Genomic DNA, 18,415 nt, shown 5'->3' on the forward strand with positions numbered 1-18,415 from the left:
CATCCCGAAGTGACTTATGTTAAACTCTGGTCACAAAGATCTTGAAGTGAGCATATGCTCAACAAGCATCTGTAAACACTGGACTTTCAACGTTAAAAGCAACATCAGAAAACAGGCTTCATCAATCACTTTTCTCCACGGACCAGTCATGACGGGACCTTCTAGTGCATTTTTGAGGTTTGCCATGTCCAGAATTACCCCTCAATCAATATGTCTTGGATTCCTTGTCCAAGCTTGTTGAAGAATGTGGATAGCACACCAACGCATATCAATCTTTAGTTTATAGCATGCATGACACGTCAATAGCTTACTAGAAGGTTCGTTACTACGCAATGAAAAGCAAGGCGAACTTCAGTAGGGCAGATTGAATGCTTTGATCAAATGTAAGGAACATTTTATGGCGTTGGAGCCTTGACCCTGCAGTTGAGCTGAAGGCTTGCAGCTACAGTTGGAATGTAAGAGCAGTCCCTTGCGCGTGACATCTGTTCTTCTCAATCTGAAGGGAGTATTGTTCAAAAAGACAGATTTGTGGCTGATGATTCGATGGTAGAAGTAATCTGGAAGTAATTCCTGATTTTTAAAAAGTGTTTTGTCCCGTAATTAATTCTGAACCGTTTCTTGGCTGTAGGTGTTGATCTTCATGCGTTTTGACGTTGGTGTGGCTGCAGTCTGTTTCTGGGGCAATGGCGCAGATTGGGCGTCAATAAAGAGAACCGGGCCATTTGAATGACAACACACCACAAGAGTCATAAGCCAGGAACGTCTATTTTTGAAGGGTCTGTGGCACAGCATCTGACCCATTTAACTCTCAATATAACTCTTGTCTTTCCCAATTCGACAAAACATCTGCACTATCAACCTCACCTCACAGACAAACAAACTGTAAGTAAGGTCCCTGAAAATCAGACTCCATGTTCTGTTCCGTCCCGCCGTCATTTTAGGCACTTCAATTTCAACCCCTGTAAATCAGGTGACGGGCGCTTGTTGACTTTCAGTCTTTCCCCTCCAAAAAATGAACAAGACCATTTGATCGTCCCTCACCCAAACCAAACAACAAGGATCTGGGAACAAATAGAGTCCCTTGCCTGTTCTTACCTCACCCTGCCCTGCTTCCTTATTTTGGCAGTTGCTTCTGTGTTGCGCATGCTTGTTCCTCTACAGATTTGGATTCACTAACCTTGCGCCGGGCTACCCTCTATAGAAAGAACGACGCACTTCTGCTTTGTTTCCTCTTGAACATCCATCCATTGCCCTTTCACTCACGCGACAAAGCCTCTTCCCTCTATTTGATACCCGCAGTTCAATCCGCTGCTTTAAAACTCTGGTACGTTCAACTTACATTCACTCGAATATCATCAAACCTGTTCTTGCTCCTGTAGAGCGTCTCGCGCGCTTATGAGAGCCCAACCAGAGCTCTATATATGATGGATCCTCCTCGCCGCTCTCGTTTATTTCATAAGCTAATTACCCGCTTAGTCCGCTTTATAAAGCACAACAAGAAGAAACAACATCATCCACTCGAAAGATACCCTGTCTTGAGTTCTCCCCAATACACATTTTCCCCCTCAAACACTACCATGGCTGAAGAAGAAGATTTTAGCTCCATACCCTTGGCGGACCGCTTCGCTCACAAGGTCTGGAAGGTTAGAAAAGGAGCATATGAAGAAGCAACCAAGCAGTTCGAAAAGTCTCCCGACGAGTCCGATCCTTGTTTCCGACCATTTTTGAACGAACCCGGCCTGTGGAACAAAGCAGTTCTCGATTCAAACGTCGCCGCTCAACAAGAAGCCGTCACCGCCCTATGCGCATTCCTCAAATATGGTGGACGAGACTGCTGTCTACGGACGCGAAATCAGACCATTACACCCATGGTCGAGAAGTGTCTATCCTCCACACGTGCCGCGATCAAGCAAAACTCCATCGAAGCTTTGCTTTTGTACATTGAGCTCGATGTCGCTGGGCCGGTCATTGAGGACATGCTGCCCGGTCTTTCCAACAAGGTTCCCAAGAACGTTGCTGCGACACTGAACGCCCTTACACAAATCTTCCATAACTATGGTTGCAAGGTCGTCGATCCCAAACCTGTGCTCAAAGCGCTCCCAAAAGCCTTCGGTGCCGCCGACAAGAACGTCCGTGCTGAGGCAACGAACTTGACAGTCGAACTTTACAGATGGCTCAGGGAGGCTATGAAGCCGATGTTCTGGGGCGAGCTCAAGCCTACCCAACAGACCGATTTGGAAGCGCAGTTTGAGAAGATCAAGGCCGAAGGCCCTCCCAAGCAAGAACGACTCCTCCGATCGCAACAAGAAGCTATTGACGCTGCTCCCGAAGGTGGCGAGGAGGGTGAAGAAGGCGAAGGAGAGGGCGACGATGTTGGCGAGGTCGACGCGTTCGATTTGGCTGAACCTCAGGATGTCAGCAAGAAGATCCCGCCCAACTTCAGCGATCTACTTGCCTCCTCGAAGTGGAAGGACCGAAAAGAAGCAGTCGACGGTCTTCACCAGGCACTTAATGTTCCTCGCATCAAGGAAACCGATTTCAATGAAGTTTGTCGCGGATTGGCCAAATGCATGAAGGACGCCAATGTTGCCGTCGTCACTCAGGCTGCTCTCTGTATCGAGGCTCTCGCAAAGGGCTTGCGAAAGGCCTTTGCCAAGTATCGCAGCATTGTGATGCAGCCCATCATGGACCGACTCAAGGAGAAGAAGGCTTCTGTCGCGGATGCTCTCGGCGCCGCTCTCGACGCTGCTTTCGCCTCCACCGACTTGACTGAGTGTCTTGAGGACATCACCACATACCTTGGAAACAAGAACCCTCAGGTCAAGGAGGGTACCATGAAGTTCTTAATTCGCTGCCTACGAAACACCCGAGATGTGCCCAGCAAGCCCGAGCAAGCTACCATCTGCGAGGCTGGAAAGAAGCTCTTGTCCGAGTCAAGCCCTGCTCTTCGAGATGGCGGTGCTGAGATTCTTGGTACCATCATGAAGATTATTGGTGAGCGTGCTATGACACCTAACCTGGAAGGTCTGGACGACATCCGCAAGAACAAGGTCAAGGAATTCTTCGAGGCCGCCGAAGTCAAAGCAAAGGAGAAGCCCAAGCCCAAGGCGGCACCTGCACCTAAAGCGGCGCCTCCCAAGAAAGTCATGGGTGGAAAGAAGCCTATGGCCAAGAAGGCTGCTCCTGCTGCCGCTGCGGCTCCAGTAATGCCAGATGATACTCCTCCCACTCCTCAGCCAAGCTCACGACCTGCCGCTGGCAAGCTCGGAAAGCCTACACTTGGAGGATTGAAGGGTCCCCAGAAGAGGACCCTTGGAGGTCCGGCACCTGGCTCTCCTCGCCGAGCGCCCGCTGCCCCTGTCATGCCCGATGACGAGCCTGCACCACCCGCTCAACCTCGCCTTGGTCTCTCTCGTGGACTTGCCGGACGCTCTCTCGCCAAACCTACCGCACCCTCACCCCCAGTCGCACCAGCCTCGCCGCCTCCATCTAGCGGTCTCACTGCTGTGGAGCGCGCCGAGATTGAGGAGCTTAGAGCAGCCAACGACCGGCTAACCCGTCAAGTTGATGAGATGCGACAGGAACGTAGCAAGTTCATGTCAGAGATTCAAGAGCTCAAGAACCAGAATGCTGGCCTGATCGAAGACCACACCCGAGACGTCTTGAGCATCAAGGCCAAGGAGACACAATTGGTCCGCGCGAGAAGCGATGCAGAGGCTACGGAACAGACCAACGACCGCCTGCGACGCGAACTAGAAAGACTTAAGAAGGCTTTGAGCCGTGCCGAAGGATTGGGTAGCTCTGGAAATGGTATGAACAGCCCTGGCCTTGCTTCTCCCACACACGATGATGTCTACCGAGACCATGGACCTCCCTCGGTGAGCCGCCATAGAATGAGCATCACCAGCAGTATGTCTGAGGAGAAGGAAAATGGCGAGCAGATGATTCCTCGCAACAAGCTTAGCCCTGAGATGCGATATGCTGGTAGCGCAAGCTCATCCGGACGTGGATCTCCCGCACGAGGCTTCAGAAGTGCTGCATCATATCGCGACGACGACCATGCACCAGCACCTTCTCAACGTCCTATGTCGTCGCTACCTCAGCCTACTGGAGGCAATGGTGCCGAGAGTTGGAGAAGGGCAGCAGAGGTGACAAGTCAGCTGAAGGCCCGAATTGAACAGATGAAGGTACGTTAACCCAACACTACTAGTATCCGATGCGACGGCAACTGACCATCTATAGGCCAAGCAAGGGCTCGCTCGACCTTAGGAGCATTGTTAGAAACTCGGCGTGCAATGATTGTTTGTTCTAGTACTTTAACGATGATGATTTTTGGGAGGTTTATGGCGGAAAAGCTGGATGGGTACTCCTGGGACTGACACAGACGGTCCTGGTCAGGTTGCATTTTCACGGCGTTGGAAGTTGTGCCACCATCTGTCTTGAGTGTTTCGCTTCTCTTCGAGGGTCTGATAGAATTACACATGGGCCAAGGCTGTGTTTGGGATTTTGCGAAGCAATACCCGCGGTGGGTCAGAGATACCTAGTTTTTTTTAATGCATCGGATTGGTGATTTGCCTTCATGTTACAGTATTCATTTCAAGGGTGATGTCAATCTTTGTGAACTCAAACATAGTCTTGAATTTAAACGTAGCATCCTGTGACATCAATTCATTAACTGTCATGTAAGAAATAAGTACAGCAAATCCCGGAACTCCGTTATGATCGCTAAGCGCTTCAGCTCAACTTGGTCATTGCGACAGCAACTCATTCCTTCTTGTCCTTCTTACCCTCAGATTTATCATCCTTCTTCTCGTCGGACTTTTCCTCCTTCTTGTCTTCAGACTGGTCCTTCTTATCGTCCTTCTTGTCGGACTCTTGCTTGGAGTCGTCCTTTGACTCCTTGTCGGATGATTCCTCTGACTTCTTGTCCTTGTCGTCCTTGCTGTCTTCGTCAGACTGAGACTTTTTATCCTCGTCCTTGAACTCATCCTTCGAGTCAGACTCCTCCTTGTCATCCTTGGACTCACCCTCGTCCTTAGACTCAGAGTCCTTGCCATCATCCTTCTTCTCAGTATCCTTGTCCTTGTTCTCGCTCTTCTCCTCGTCCTTCTTGTTACCCTCCTCAGAAGCCTTGTTCTTGTCGTCACCCTTCTTAGCCTTATCATCGCCCTTGCCATCCTTCTTCTTACCCTTCTTCTCCTCTTCCTTCTTCCTCTTCTCGGCCTCCTTTGCCTTCTTTTCTTCTTCCTCCTTTTGCTTTCGTCGACGTGCCTTCTCCTCAGCCTCTAGCTTCTCCCAGTTGGTATCGTGATCAGCAATACCAGACCTGGCGAAGTTGTCGCTCAGACCCTTGGCAGTGATGGCATCGCCTTGCTTGATCTTGGCGCGGCCGATGAGAGAGATGAAGATAGCGAAGCCGACCATGGCTGTGAGAAGGAAGCGGTATGAGCCGTACCATCGAGGTGCCCATCCCTTTGTCGCAGCGCGGGAATCGGCGAAGTAAAGAGCGACGAAGGCCATGAACTGAGAAGTAAGAGCGTACTCTACGGGGAGCATAAGAGTTGGCCATGCGACAATGGAAGCTGCAAGGCCCATGCCGTAGCGGAAACGGGTTCGTTCACGAAGGGGTTGCTTCTCGGCGTACTCGAGACCCTGATCGCTGGTGGTTAGCTAAATGTGTAGCTATTGTGAAGCTGTAGACTTACCCAGTGAATAGCACCCAGGAAAGAGATGATGACAGCACCATATCCAAGCTGAAGAGGCTCAAGGGCGCTTAGCAGGTATTTGGCTGTCTCATGATCGATCATGATAGCATCGTAGAAGGAGTTGCCCGTAGGAATGGGCTTGTTCAAGTCCCAAGCGAGGAAGACGGTCGAAAGCGAAGTTCCCAGGTAGGGCAGTGTACCAGCCAAACCGAGGATGCTCGACTCGCGCGGGACGTCTGTAAAGGTAAAGGTATCTTTGACAACGTGCTTCAAACTGTTAGAATCCTTCGAATCGAGTGTTACGCTAGATTGAAGCTTACAATATCGTGCTTGAGCTCACTAGTCATGTCTTGATCAGCGCTCTTGGAGCCCTGAGCTGTAGACGCAGCATTGGCGACCGAACTCTTAGATGAAACAACACTTGGGTTGGACTGGAGGAGCTCTTGTCCCCGCTTGCGCTCAGCTTCAATGTCAATGGGCTGCTTGGGAGGAGGAGGATTCTCTTCGTCGGATTTGCTAGAGTATGCGGCGCGCTGCTGACGCAAAAGAGGCGCAATTGATGCGCGGGGGAGGAATTGCGAAGCTCGATTGGAAGAAGCTCTTGAGGCAACGTCCCAAAGGGAGCGAGAAGAGGTACGGAACATTGTCAATGTTATAGATGGAGTTCAATTAGAGGCACGCGAGTAACTGCTGCAACCAGACCAAGCTGATTTCATCTGATAACCGAAAAGGTATGAAAGGAGAAAAGAGTAAAAAAGGTCTGGAATGGAAGGCCAGCTGAAACTGAAATACCATGAGGATCGGTGTTTCAATGGAGACACCACAATCATGGAAGCTTCCTGTTATTCCAAGATCTTGGAGCTATCTACGTAATGGCTTGCTTGTTACAGTTTCCTTAGTAATTGTACCTGGAACTGGAAATTGGGGAAATATAATTTCTGCTTGTCACACGTAGAGACAGTCCCGTCCGGCCCGGAAAAGGAGGCCAAGCCGTTCATGGATGTGCCATTTTGTTCTGTTTTTGTTGTCACGCCTACATCATCGCGATGGACGTGAAGCTATGTCGTGACGTCATGAGAGTTGTATTTTGGTGGAATAGCTTCAGACTTCGTTCGGGTGGGCAGCCATTGATATAAACACCAACCAGAAATAGCCCTGAAAGTGAGAATAGCTACCGAAATCGGCAATGATGAGAGGAGGGAATGCACAGATAGCTAAACCTTCTATCGTATTGTTGATATCGATAAAATAGTCATGATATTTAACAGATCAACTCTGCCAAGTCCTTGTTTAGAAGATCTTCCAAGATGCCCCACCAAAAGTGCCCTGTGCTTTGATGTGCTCCAGGGCTAGGTCCAGCTGTTAGCAGTTTCTACAATCTACGGTAGGTACCCGACCGCGTTGGAACGTAAAAAAATAAAGCTACTGTCAATCCAAAGCCAATTCGGTACTTGGTCCTCCACCAGAATCAATGCCAAATAACAAGTACCTCTGACAGCATCGTCATACACGCCACACCATTCCCCAAAACCGCTGCTTCCTACTTTTGCTCCGGGCCCAGCTGCGTCACTCACTCACAGCCCGACACGAAACCCACCTTTTCCATATCTCCTCCATCACCGAGTTTCGTCCATCTTTGTTACTCGAGAGGCACAATCGGTAATACCCTCATCCACCGAATCCCGCTTTTCCCCTCTATTTCACCCAACACTTTGAGGGGAAATACTTACGATACTGCCTCGAGTGTAACCCCGCTCCACAAAGTCCTATACCTCACGTTCACGCCCGAGGATAGCAATCGCTTCACCGATCGAGCCTCGCATGGCACCCGTGTCAACAACCACACGCCGACGGATGAGTCCTCGATAAAACAAATAACACAAACCCTACCTTCCCTTCCCCGGCCCGGGTTACGGCCACAACACCTCCAGAATGCTCGAAGGCCTCGTCGCTGGCCTGCTTAACCGCTTCCTGGGCATGTATGTCAAGAACTTCGACCCAGCCCAGTTGAAAGTCGGTATCTGGTCCGGCGATGTTAAGCTCCGCAACCTCGAGCTGCGCCGCGAGGCACTCGACCAGCTCAAGCTTCCCATAAATGTTATGGAGGGTCACCTCGGCGAGCTGACACTCGTCATTCCCTGGTCAAACCTGCGCGGTGCACCCGTCAAGGTCTTTATTCAGGATGTCTTTCTTCTTGCCAGCCCGAAGGAAGAGGCTGAGTACGATCAGGACGAGGAAGATCGCAGGAAACAGCGCCTCAAGATGGAGAAGCTTGACAGTGCCGAGTTGCTCAAGGAGAGGAACCAGGAAGGTTTAAGTCAGGAGGAGCAGAAGAAGAGCCAGAGCTTTACACAAAGTCTGGTAACAAAGATCGTCGACAACTTGCAAGTCACGGTCAAGAACATACACATTCGATACGAAGACTCCATCTCAGCGCCAGGGCACCCATTCGCCCTCGGTGTTACTCTCGAGGAGTTCAGTGCCGTCAGTACCGATGGTCAGTGGAAGCCTACTTTCATCCAAGACTCTAACACAGTCACCCACAAGCTGGCTACCTTGGGTGCTCTGGCTGTGTACTGGAATACTGATTCAACCCTTCTCGGGACTGGGCGAGAAGCTTCAACCTCCTCAGAGGAATTAATGCCACATGATGAAATGGTAGCGAAGTTTAGAGAAATGATTGGAGAAGACGCTCAAGAGAATGCAAACCATCAGTTCATCCTCAGGCCCGTCAATGGTCAAGCAAAGATCGAGCTCGACAAGTCGGGCGATATCAAGGTACCCAAGTTCAAGGCCAACTTACTGTTCGAGGAAATTGGTCTTGTTCTCGATGACGACCAATACCGAGACGCTTTAATGATGGTCGATTTGTTCCATTACTTCATTCGACACCAAGAATACAAACGCCTACAACCAAAGGGCGTCCGACCCAAAGAAGATCCCCGTGCTTGGCTCGAGTTTGCGGGTAACGCTGTGTTATCAAAGATTCACGAACGCAACCGCAAATGGTCATGGGACTACTTCCGCGAGCGACGAGACGATCGAAAACGATATATCGAGCTGTTCAAGAAGAGAAAACAAGGCCATCAGATGTCTGCCGAGGAAACTGATGAGATCAATGCTCTCGAATGGAAGCTCACATACGAGGATCTGCGATTCTGGCGATCCTTGGCCCGCAACCAGCTTAAGAAAGAGAATGCAGAAGCTCTCAAGAACCAACCACAACAACAGCAACAGCAACAACAAGGCTGGATCTCGTGGGTGTGGGGTTCCAAGCCTCAAGAAAAGATTGAACAGAATGAAGAGAACACACAGATGACTGAGGAGCAACGACAAGAGCTCTACGAGGCCATCGATTGGGACGAGAAGAACGCCATCGCTGATGAGGTCGATGTTCCTCGTGAGGCTATCAAGATGTGCATCGAGACGTCCCTGAGCACAGGTAGCTTCACACTCAAGAAGAGCCCTCACGATCACGCAGCGGACCTCCTCAGTCTGCACTTTGATGTCTTCAAAGCCAAGATGCTACAGAGAAAGGATTCAGTTCTTGCTAATGTTAGCCTTGGTGGCCTTCGTGTCAACGATGGCACAACACCAGACTCAGTCTACCCTGAGATTGTCCGAGTCAAGGATGCACCGACTGAAAAGCAGCGTAAGCGACTGTCGTTGGCCGAACTCGAGCAGCCAGAGGAAGAACCCTTCTTCCAATTCGAGTTTGAGCAGAACCCCATTGAGCGCGAGGGTGATATTGCCGTTGTCGGAAAGATGAAGCCTCTTGAGGTTATCTGGAACCCCAATTTTGTTGTTGGGATCGCCGACTTCTTCAGACCGCCTGAGCGTCACATGGAGTCTATTACCGCCCTCATGGAGAGTGCTGGTGCGACCGTTGAAAGTATTCGTGAGCAGACTCGAGCGGGTCTCGAGTTCGCTTTGGAGGAGCACAAGACGATCAATGCTGAGTTGGATCTCCAAGCACCTCTGATCATTGTGCCTGTCAGCATCACCACCGAGAACTCTACATGTCTGATTGTAGATGCTGGTCACATCCATGTCAACAGTGAGCTGGTTGACCAAAGCACAATGAAGGAGATTCAATCGAAACAAAAGCAGGCATACAGCGACGAAGATCTCAAGCGACTCGAATCTGTCATGTATGACAAGTTTATTGTCAAATTGACGTCGACCCAAGTCCTTATCGGACCCTCAGTTGAGGACACCAAAGCTCAATTGGTTGAGAAGACAGATGAAGCTCATCTCCATGTTGTTGAGCGGATCAATGTTGACTTCATTGTCGAGACCTCCATTCTACCCAAGGCCCCCAACTTGACCAAGTTCAAGGTCTCGGGACATCTGCCAATGCTTCACGCCACTGTATCTGATACCAAGTATAAGAATCTCATGAAGGTCATTGATGTGGCTATTCCCAAGTTTGGCGGACCTGCACCAAGATTAGAGGAGCGCAAGGAGCCATCTCGTCCTCGTCTCAAGAGCAACTCATCCAACCGATCACGAAGAAAGTCTCAGCGTGAACGAAGGCAGTCCACGCCTTTCCCATTTATGCAATCGGAAACCGCTGTTGTGCTTGATGATATGGATGAAGATGATGATGACTTTGAGGATGCTCCAGATGGTGGTGATGCAGAGCAGCTCCGAGTTCAGCAGCGCATTTTTGAGTTCAAGTTTAAGGTTGATACCCTCAAGGGTTCGCTTTACCGAAGTGACCCTGATGGCCAGAAGCCCGATGCCTTGCTTGTCGAGTTGGTCGCTGAGCGGTTCGACCTGGAGTTTTACACCAGACCATTCGACATGGTAGCCGATGTTTCACTTGGCTCAGTCACTGTCGATGACTTTGTGGACAACCCTTCAGCTGAGTTTAAGTCGATAATCTCGTCTGGTGACAGCGAGGATCTCAAGGAGGGCCGCAGCTTGGTTCACGTCAAGTTTGTCAAGGTCAACCCCTTGTCTCCCGAGTTCATGCCCGTGTACGAGGGTGTAGAGACCAACATCAACGCTGTCATATCCACAATCAACTTGGTCGTAACCCGAAAGACACTGCTCACGCTACTGGACTTTATCCTCATCACTTTTACGAATAACGAAGACGAGTCGAATAATAACAAGGCTCTACTGGATGATGATGACGATTCAGAAAGCGTTGATACTGCTGTAGCGGTCGTCAACGCCCCCTCAGTAAACTCCAACACAGGATCTATTCGTGTCAAGGTTGACTTGAAGAGTATCAGGCTGATCCTCAATAATGATGGCATTCGGCTTGCCACGCTCTCCTTCAACAAGGCTGACGCCGGCATCTTCCTACGAGGCAAGACCATGCGTATCTCGGCTCGACTTGGTGATCTTTCGCTCGTTGACGACGTTAATCTCGGCGTCTCAGAGGATTCACACTTGCGAAAGCTCGTGACCATTCAAGGCGATGACTTGGCAGACTTTCGCTACGAAACATTTGACTCTTCCAATCCCAAGGCTTATCCTGGATATGACAGCTCAGTCTTCCTTCGTGCTGGTTCCGTCAAGGTGAATTTTGTAGAGGAGCCATTCCGCAAGATTATTGACTTCTTGGTCAAATTTGGCAAGATGCAGGCTCTATACAATGCTGCGCGCCAAGCTGCTATGAACCAAGCCAATCAGTTGCAACAGAGCCCAAGTCGCTTCAAGTTTGATGTTGTTGTCAACACTCCTATCGTTGTGTTCCCTCGAGTGCAACAGCCAGGTCAGACTGAAAGAGATGTCGTCACTGCTTACCTTGGTGAGATCTACGCTCAGAACAAATTCACCCCTCTGGACGACAGCGAGAACTCAGATATTGCTATGAAGCTGTCTGCTGGTATTCGCAACATCAAGCTCACTTCCGACTTCCACTACGCTGGTAATGATTCAGAGGAGCTCGAGATGATTGACCATGTCGATCTTGGATTCAACATCACATATGCTGAACACAAGTCTGGTGTCAAGAGACCAGAGACCGAAATAGAAGGAACGATGTCTGACTTCAACCTGCGACTCACTCAGTACCAAGTCAAGTTCCTTCTGGAGATCTCTAAGTCTGTGCCTGCAGCATTTGCTGGCGAAGGTAACGACAATGAAGAAGAGGCTGCCAAGGCAGTTGACGAGGGTACTCTACAGCGCGCTCGCACAGTCAACAGTGAAGACAAGGCTGGCGAAGACCAGAGTCTTATTGATCTTGGGCCTGAACTTGGTTCGATCGACAAGGAATGGACAAAGCTTGATCTCGTCTTCCGCGTCAACACCATTGGCCTTGAACTGATCAACGCGCCAGAGAATGAGCCTGTGCACGACATTGCGAGGTCCAGTCTATCTCGATTCTCGCTCGATGACACAAAGGTCAAGACAAGGATGCTCTCCGACGGTTCACTTGAGGCAGAGCTGCTTATCCGATCATTCACAATCTACGATAGTCGGCCGCGCGAGACCAACAAGTTCCGTCGTATCATGTCATCGATGAACAAGGACGTGCAACAACTGATGGCTAGCGTTACCATGTCGGGCGGCAAAGAAAAGAGCTTGATTGCCATGGCTACTATCGACAGTCCAAGGGTGATCTTTGCACTTGACTACCTCTTTGCCATTCAGAAATTCGCCATGGAGGCGTTGACGGTTGATGAGGGCAGCCCAATGGATGACGAGAGTATCGCTGAGACGACACCCGACGAATCCGACGCCGAGTCCATGCAAGTCTCTTATGCTGGTAACGCCTCGCGTCCTCGGTCGCAAATCTCGCGACGACAGAGCGAAGAGGTCACTCAAAAGCAAGAGAAGAAGGAGTCTGCAATGAGCATTGCTTTCCGCGTCAATCTCGTTGACGCTCAAGTTATTCTGATCGCCAATCCCTTGACATCAAGCTCCGAGGCGGTTGTCCTGTCTATTCGACAGATGCTTCTCTCGCAACAGCATGCCTTGACTTTCCAGATTTCCGAAATCGGCATGTTCTTGTGTAGAATGGACAAATTCGAGACGTCTCGTCTTCGTATCATTGATGACTTCTCGGTCCAATTGAGCATGGATAGCTCCAAGCCTCAAGCTACGGACATCCACGTGGACATTGAACCACTTGTCTTGCGACTGTCACTCCGCGATATTCTTCTTGTTCTTCAGATTATTAGCAAAGCGAGCGAGTTGTCTGGCAACGAGCCTAAACAAGTTAAGGAGACTCCTGCTGAGCAGAAAGCAAGAGAACTTCGCCACGCTGGAATGAAGCAACGATCTGCCAGTGGACGAGGCCAGTCTACCATCGCTGGACGAAGCAAGGTCACAGCAACCTCTCACGCTGTTACTCATGCCGATAACAAGGGCAAGACTCCAGAGCAGATTGCTCAAAAGAACTACGAGACGTTGTCCGCAACTGTGGACGGCATCCGTGTTGTCCTAATTGGCGACGTACACGAACTTCCAATCCTTGACTTGGGCATCAAGAACTTCACTGCTTCAGCTGAGAATTGGTCGTCGAACCTCAAGGCTGAGACTGCCATTGACCTGTACTCTAATGTCTACAACTTTGCTAAGTCCAGCTGGGAACCTCTTCTCGAGCCATGGCAAGTTGGCTTCGGTGTAGCTAAGGACCCTATCTCAGGACTGTTGTCGGTTGATGTCGCTTCAAAGAAGGTTTTCGATGTTACCATTACCACCGCTTCAATTGCTCTGGCTTCCAAGTCATTCCAGTTCCTTACATCCGAAGAGGATGTGCTGGACAAGCCGCGTGGTGTTGAAGCACCGTACCGCATCAGAAACTACACTGGATTTGATGTTGTTGTGCACTCTAAGAGTCCTACCAGCGATGAGCCTATCAATCTCCGCTTGGAGGATGGCAAGGAAGCCCCCTGGAGTTTTGAGCATTGGGAGAAGATGCGTGAGAACCTTCTCACTGAGTCGAACCAGAACTACGTCTCTATTCAGTTGGAAGGCAGTGGTTTTGATCCCGTTAAGAACGTGAGACTCAACCGAGAAGGAGAATACCTGTATGGTCTTCGCCCCAAGGCCGATGTCTTGCATCGTCTCTGCGTTGAAGTCGAGTTGGGAACCGACAACATCAAGTATGTGACCTTCAGATCTCCACTACTTGTGGAAAATGCCACGCAAATCCCAGTCGAGCTTGGTATATTTGACGTACAGGAGGGACATTTACTCAAGATTGAGAAGATTGCGCCTGGTGACGCCAGACCTGCTCCTGTGGGTGCCGTATTTGAGAAGCAAGTGATTGTGAGGCCTGATGGCGGTTTCGGGTATCAGTGGAGTACCGACCATCTGTTCTGGAGAGACATGCTCAAGAGGCCTACCAAGCAGGTGGTGTGTAAGGGAGAGAATGGCGATCCGTTCTACTTCCAGGTCCATGCCCGTTTTGATAAGGGCAACCCATTGACCAAGTAAGCTTGCTGCCCTCGCTACATGTAATGATACTAACAACTACAGACAATACCCATACATGAAGGTCAAGCTCTCGGCGCCAGTCACGCTTGAGAACCTGCTGCCATACGACTTCAAGTATCGCATATATGATAAGAATACCAAGAAAGATTGGACCAACTTCTTGCGAAAGGGAGGTGTCAGCCCCGTCCACGTTGTTGAGCTTTCACACCTTCTGCTCCTCAGCGTCGACATGCAAGATACGGTGTTCAAGGCAAGCGATTTCGCAATCATCAACTCAGGCACGAATGAAGAGTTCCGCAAAGAGTATAAACTCGTTGTCAAGGATGACAAGGGATTGCCGCTGCATCTCTCACTGCATCATTTCAAGATCCCCAACAGTGGAGGTGCTTCCAAGATCACAGTCTTCAGCCCCTATGTTGTGTTGAACAAGACTGGCGTTGATGTTCAAGTCCGCGCCAAGAGCTTCCTGCAACAGGCCAAGCCAGCAGCGGGCCAATTCCCTCTCATGGATACATCTGATCGAGAGCGTCCCAAGGCTCTTCCCTTCATGTTCTCTTATGGAAATGATGATCACCGCAACCGAGCCCTTCTCAAGATTGCCGACTCGGAATGGAGCAAGCCTCAAAGTTTCGATGCTATCGGCAGTACCACTGAGGTTGTGTTGAACTCAGCGACTAAGGATAAGGAGATTCACGTGGGTGTTACTGTTGAGTCAGGTGAAGGCAAGTACAAGCTCACCAAGGTTGTTACGATTGCTCCTCGATTTGTTCTACACAACAAGATGGATGGAGAGATTCTTGTTCGAGAATCCAGCTCCTCTGGCTATCTCACTCTTAGTGATGGTGCTTTGCAGCCGCTACACTTCATGCAAAAATCCAAGGTCAAGCAGTTGTGTCTCTGTTACCCTGGTGTCAACAACCAATGGACATCTCCATTCAACATTGCGGACATTGGCACAACTTATGTCAAGATCGCCAAGGCTGGGCAGCGACAGAACCTCGTCAAGGTCGAGGTTCTGATGGAGAACTCTACAGTCTTCTTGAATCTCAGCATGGAGAAGAAGAACTGGCCATACTCGATGCGCAACGAGAGTGATGTTGAGTTCATGTTCTGGCAAGCCAATCCCAATGTTGACGAAGATGGGGACGAAGACCGCAGTGGATGGCGACTGATAAGATATCGCCTTCCGCCTCGCAGCATCATGCCATATGCTTGGGATTTCCCTGCTGCCAAGTTCCGAGAGATCATCATCGCTGCAAATGGCAAGGAAAGGCATGTCAAGCTGGCCGAGATCGGTAATCAGATTCCGATGAAGTTCCATACTTCTTCTGGAGCTCCTAAGATTGTCGATATCAACGTTGCTGCCGATGGACCGAAGCAGACACTGATTCTCAGCAACTTCCGTGCCAGCAAGAGCATGTACAAGCCCAAGGCATTGGCTAGGACCAACACCGGCCCCGAGGCTTTTGAGGTCAAGGATCAAGATACAGGTGCTACATTCCGCGCGCAGCTCAAGCTGGCTGGTATTGGTGTCTCCTTGGTCAACGCTCAGATGAAAGAACTTGCCTACTTGACTTTCCGTGATGTCCAGTTGCGGTACAGCGATTCGCCTCTGATCCAGACAATCTCAATGGCTATCAAGTGGATCCAGATCGACAATCAATTGTACGGTGGCATTTTCCCTATGGTCCTTTACCCCAGTGTTGTGCCTAAGAAGGCGCAGGAGGTAGAGGCTCATCCATCGCTGCACGCCATGGTCAGCCGTGTCAAGGATGATTCGTATGGTGTGCTGTACGTCAAGTATGCGACCATTCTGCTGCAGGAAATGACAATTGATCTGGATGAGGACTTTGTGTTTGCTCTTCTTGACTTCACAAATGTGCCTGGCGCCAGCTGGACAGAGGTTGACGATTCTGGGAAGCTGTGCGACGAAGATCTTGACATTCCTGAGCCATCAGGCCAACCAGCTGGTCAAGATATCTACTTTGAGGTTCTCAACATCCAGCCCATGCAGCTTAACTTGAGTTTCATGCGTACAGAACGTGTCAATGCTGAGGACAAGACATCATCGCGCAACCCCATCATGTTCTTCCTCAACGTCATGACCATGGCTGTCGGAAACGTCAACGATGCACCACTTCGGTTCAATGCGCTTATCCTCGACAACGTGAGAGTGACCACAGCGGTACTTATTCAGAACTTCTCCAGCCACTATAGTCAGGAGGTCATGTATCAGATCCACAAGATTCTGGGATCTGCCGACTTCCTCGGAAACCCTGTGGGTCTGTTCAACAGCATCTCGTCGGGTGTGACAGATGTGTTTTACGAACCGTATCAGGGCTTGATCTTGTCGGATAAGCCAGAAGAGTTTGGTCTGGGCATCGCCAAGGGCGCCGCTTCGTTTGCCAAGAAGACGGTGTTCGGATTCAGTGACAGTTTCTCCAAGTTTACAGGGAGTCTCAGTAAGGGACTTGCAGCGGCGTCACTGGACAAACAATTCCAGGATCGTCGTCGTATCACAAGGGCTCGCAACAGGCCGAAGCACGCCTTGTACGGTGTGACTGCTGGCGCGAACAGCTTTATCACAAGTGTTGCATCAGGCGTTGGCGGTCTTGCACGCAAACCCTTGGAGGGCGCCGAACAGGAGGGTGCTCTAGGCTTCTTCAAGGGTGTCGGCAAGGGCATGATTGGACTGGCTACCAAGCCGGCGGTTGGTGTGCTTGACATGGCAAGCAATGTCAGTGAAGGTATTCGCAACACTACCACAGTGTTTGACGGTCAAGAATTGGATCGCACACGATATCCACGATACATTCCACAAGATGGCATCGTGCGCCCTTACAACCCGCGGGAAGCTCTCGGTCAATACTGGCTGAAGCAAGTTGACAATGGGCGATACTTTGACGAGCAGTACATTGGACATCTTGAGCTACCCAAGGAAGATATGGTCGTCATGGTGACATATGCTCGGATCTTGTTGATCCGATCGCGACGTCTGACAAGCGAGTGGGACGTTCCTCTGAAGGATGTTCAGACTATCGCAAAGGAGCGGACGGGTGTGAGCTTGGCTTTGAGAGGAGGAGCTAATGGACCGTTTATTCCTATCGGTGAAGGCAGTGAGAGGGGATTCTTGTACAAGATGATTGGGGTTGCGGTTGAAGAGTTTAATAGGAGGTTTAGAAGTGGAGAGTAAAAGGAGGATACTGTATGAGGGCCGTTGTAATAGGCAGTAGTGCGATGGAGTTTGGAGTATTGCTAGATCGTATTTAATAAGAACACGAGGTACACGAATGAAGCATTGCGACATCTACAATAGTGACCAATCGAATACCTGAACAGGTCCAATCAATGGCGATATGCCCGACTTCACAACGACTTGGAATTGACACCTGTCGAGACAGAGAGCAGAGAAGTCTGTCTCAGTCACTCGCATTTCATCATTAACACGGCGCATGGGGTAGATACTGAGCCGAGACGCGAATGTCCCCGTAAGGTACACAGCCTGGCCCGACGCGACATATCAAGCTTATTTACACGAACCCCCGTGACGACCGAGATAACCGTCATTGAGGCCGGGCCGTCGCTCTCGCTCGGCTGTGCCGCTTAGTAATGGCTTACGGCCGGAGACAGATGGGGCTGGGACGATGAATCGGATGCAGACGCGAAAGAGACGATATCGTGGAGAGGTTGCGGCGATATGGACATGAACGCTTGTAGTGATGAACCGGTGTAGCCAACGTTGGCGCGACACTCGGGAGGAAGAGTGGGATAGGCTGTTATCAGTGTAGCCAAAGTCAAAAAGAGGTCATCGTGATCTCACATGCGAAGGCAACTCGGCAAAGTTGGGATGTAAGAGAAGAGGAGAGGAGATAGGGAGATGCCATATATGGCAAGGACAAAAGAGACATGTGATGTATGGAGTCCACGAGAGAAGCGATTAGCAGATTAACGAAGATGAATTAGATCCAGATTAACAATGCATGCACTCTCGAAATTGAGGGGAAGTGTGTCAAGCAAACCCAAGACAGCGGTCGTCTTGATAGAGTCTGACGGGCGGGCCAGACCGAGATATCAACGGAGATGGCCGACAATCACTGTGACATCCAAAACGACTATATCTTTCACGGAAGGAGACGAATGAATTATCCATGCCTATCTCTTTACCCAAGCTGACATGTGTGTGTGCGACTGTGCGTGCCGTGCTATTATTTGCAGATAATAGCCCAGCCCCAGCCTCGGAAGAAGAAAGATGGTGTGAAGGGGAGGGAGGGGGGCCCGTTAGCTGAAGCTGGGGAAGTAGGCTATCAGAA

The 18,415-nt window shown here is 50.2% G+C and overlaps 3 protein-coding genes across 5 annotated transcripts; 2 read left to right on the forward strand and 1 right to left on the reverse strand.

Annotated features, from left to right (window-relative positions):
• Positions 1 to 767: 767 nt before the first annotated feature.
• FOIG_09430 (uncharacterized protein) lies at positions 768 to 4,626 on the forward strand. 3 transcript variants are annotated; one of them, XM_031209704.1, is made up of 4 exons: positions 768 to 882; positions 1,162 to 1,324; positions 1,477 to 4,187; positions 4,243 to 4,626. In XM_031209704.1, the coding sequence occupies exons 3-4, from the start codon at positions 1,578 to 1,580 to the stop codon at positions 4,267 to 4,269; spliced, it is 2,637 nt and encodes an 878-aa protein (XP_031060791.1). In that variant the 5' UTR covers positions 768 to 882; positions 1,162 to 1,324; positions 1,477 to 1,577; the 3' UTR covers positions 4,270 to 4,626. The 3 variants fall into 3 exon arrangements, with proteins under 3 accessions (XP_031060791.1, XP_031060792.1, XP_031060790.1); XM_031209705.1 differs by having other exon boundaries at positions 1,202 to 1,324; XM_031209703.1 differs by lacking the exon at positions 768 to 882 and having other exon boundaries at positions 975 to 1,324.
• FOIG_09431 (uncharacterized protein) lies at positions 4,603 to 6,463 on the reverse strand. The gene is made up of 3 exons (XM_031209706.1): positions 6,026 to 6,463; positions 5,706 to 5,972; positions 4,603 to 5,652 (listed from the first exon to the last, which is right to left on the reverse strand). Exons 1-3 carry the CDS (start codon positions 6,347 to 6,349, stop codon positions 4,765 to 4,767), a joined length of 1,479 nt encoding a protein of 492 aa, XP_031060793.1. The 5' UTR covers positions 6,350 to 6,463; the 3' UTR covers positions 4,603 to 4,764.
• Positions 6,464 to 7,145: 682 nt separating this feature from the next.
• On the forward strand, positions 7,146 to 18,085 carry FOIG_09432 (uncharacterized protein). Its single transcript, XM_031209707.1, has 2 exons — positions 7,146 to 14,101; positions 14,148 to 18,085. Exons 1-2 carry the CDS (start codon positions 7,638 to 7,640, stop codon positions 17,296 to 17,298), a joined length of 9,615 nt encoding a protein of 3,204 aa, XP_031060794.1. The 5' UTR covers positions 7,146 to 7,637; the 3' UTR covers positions 17,299 to 18,085.
• Positions 18,086 to 18,415: the final 330 nt, after the last annotated feature.

Source organism: Fusarium odoratissimum (genome assembly GCF_000260195.1).
Source record: "Fusarium odoratissimum NRRL 54006 unplaced genomic scaffold supercont1.15, whole genome shotgun sequence".
In the NCBI taxonomy this organism is placed as follows: domain Eukaryota; kingdom Fungi; phylum Ascomycota; class Sordariomycetes; order Hypocreales; family Nectriaceae; genus Fusarium; species Fusarium odoratissimum.

Excerpts from the sequence above, each read along its gene's own strand:
- FOIG_09430 (XM_031209704.1), top strand. The coding sequence starts at position 1,578 with ATGGCTGAAGAAGAAGATTTTAGCTCCATACCCTTGGCGGACCGCTTC. Across the intron at positions 4,188-4,242 it reads CCCGAATTGAACAGATGAAG|GCCAAGCAAGGGCTCGCTCG; the intron begins GTACGTTAACCC and ends GACCATCTATAG.
- FOIG_09431 (XM_031209706.1), bottom strand. The coding sequence starts at position 6,349 with ATGTTCCGTACCTCTTCTCGCTCCCTTTGGGACGTTGCCTCAAGAGCT. Across the intron at positions 5,973-6,025 it reads GTGAGCTCAAGCACGATATT|CACGTTGTCAAAGATACCTT; the intron begins GTAAGCTTCAAT and ends AACAGTTTGAAG. Across the intron at positions 5,653-5,705 it reads TCCTGGGTGCTATTCACTGG|GGTCTCGAGTACGCCGAGAA; the intron begins GTAAGTCTACAG and ends ACCAGCGATCAG.
- FOIG_09432 (XM_031209707.1), top strand. The coding sequence starts at position 7,638 with ATGCTCGAAGGCCTCGTCGCTGGCCTGCTTAACCGCTTCCTGGGCATG. Across the intron at positions 14,102-14,147 it reads AAGGGCAACCCATTGACCAA|ACAATACCCATACATGAAGG; the intron begins GTAAGCTTGCTG and ends TAACAACTACAG.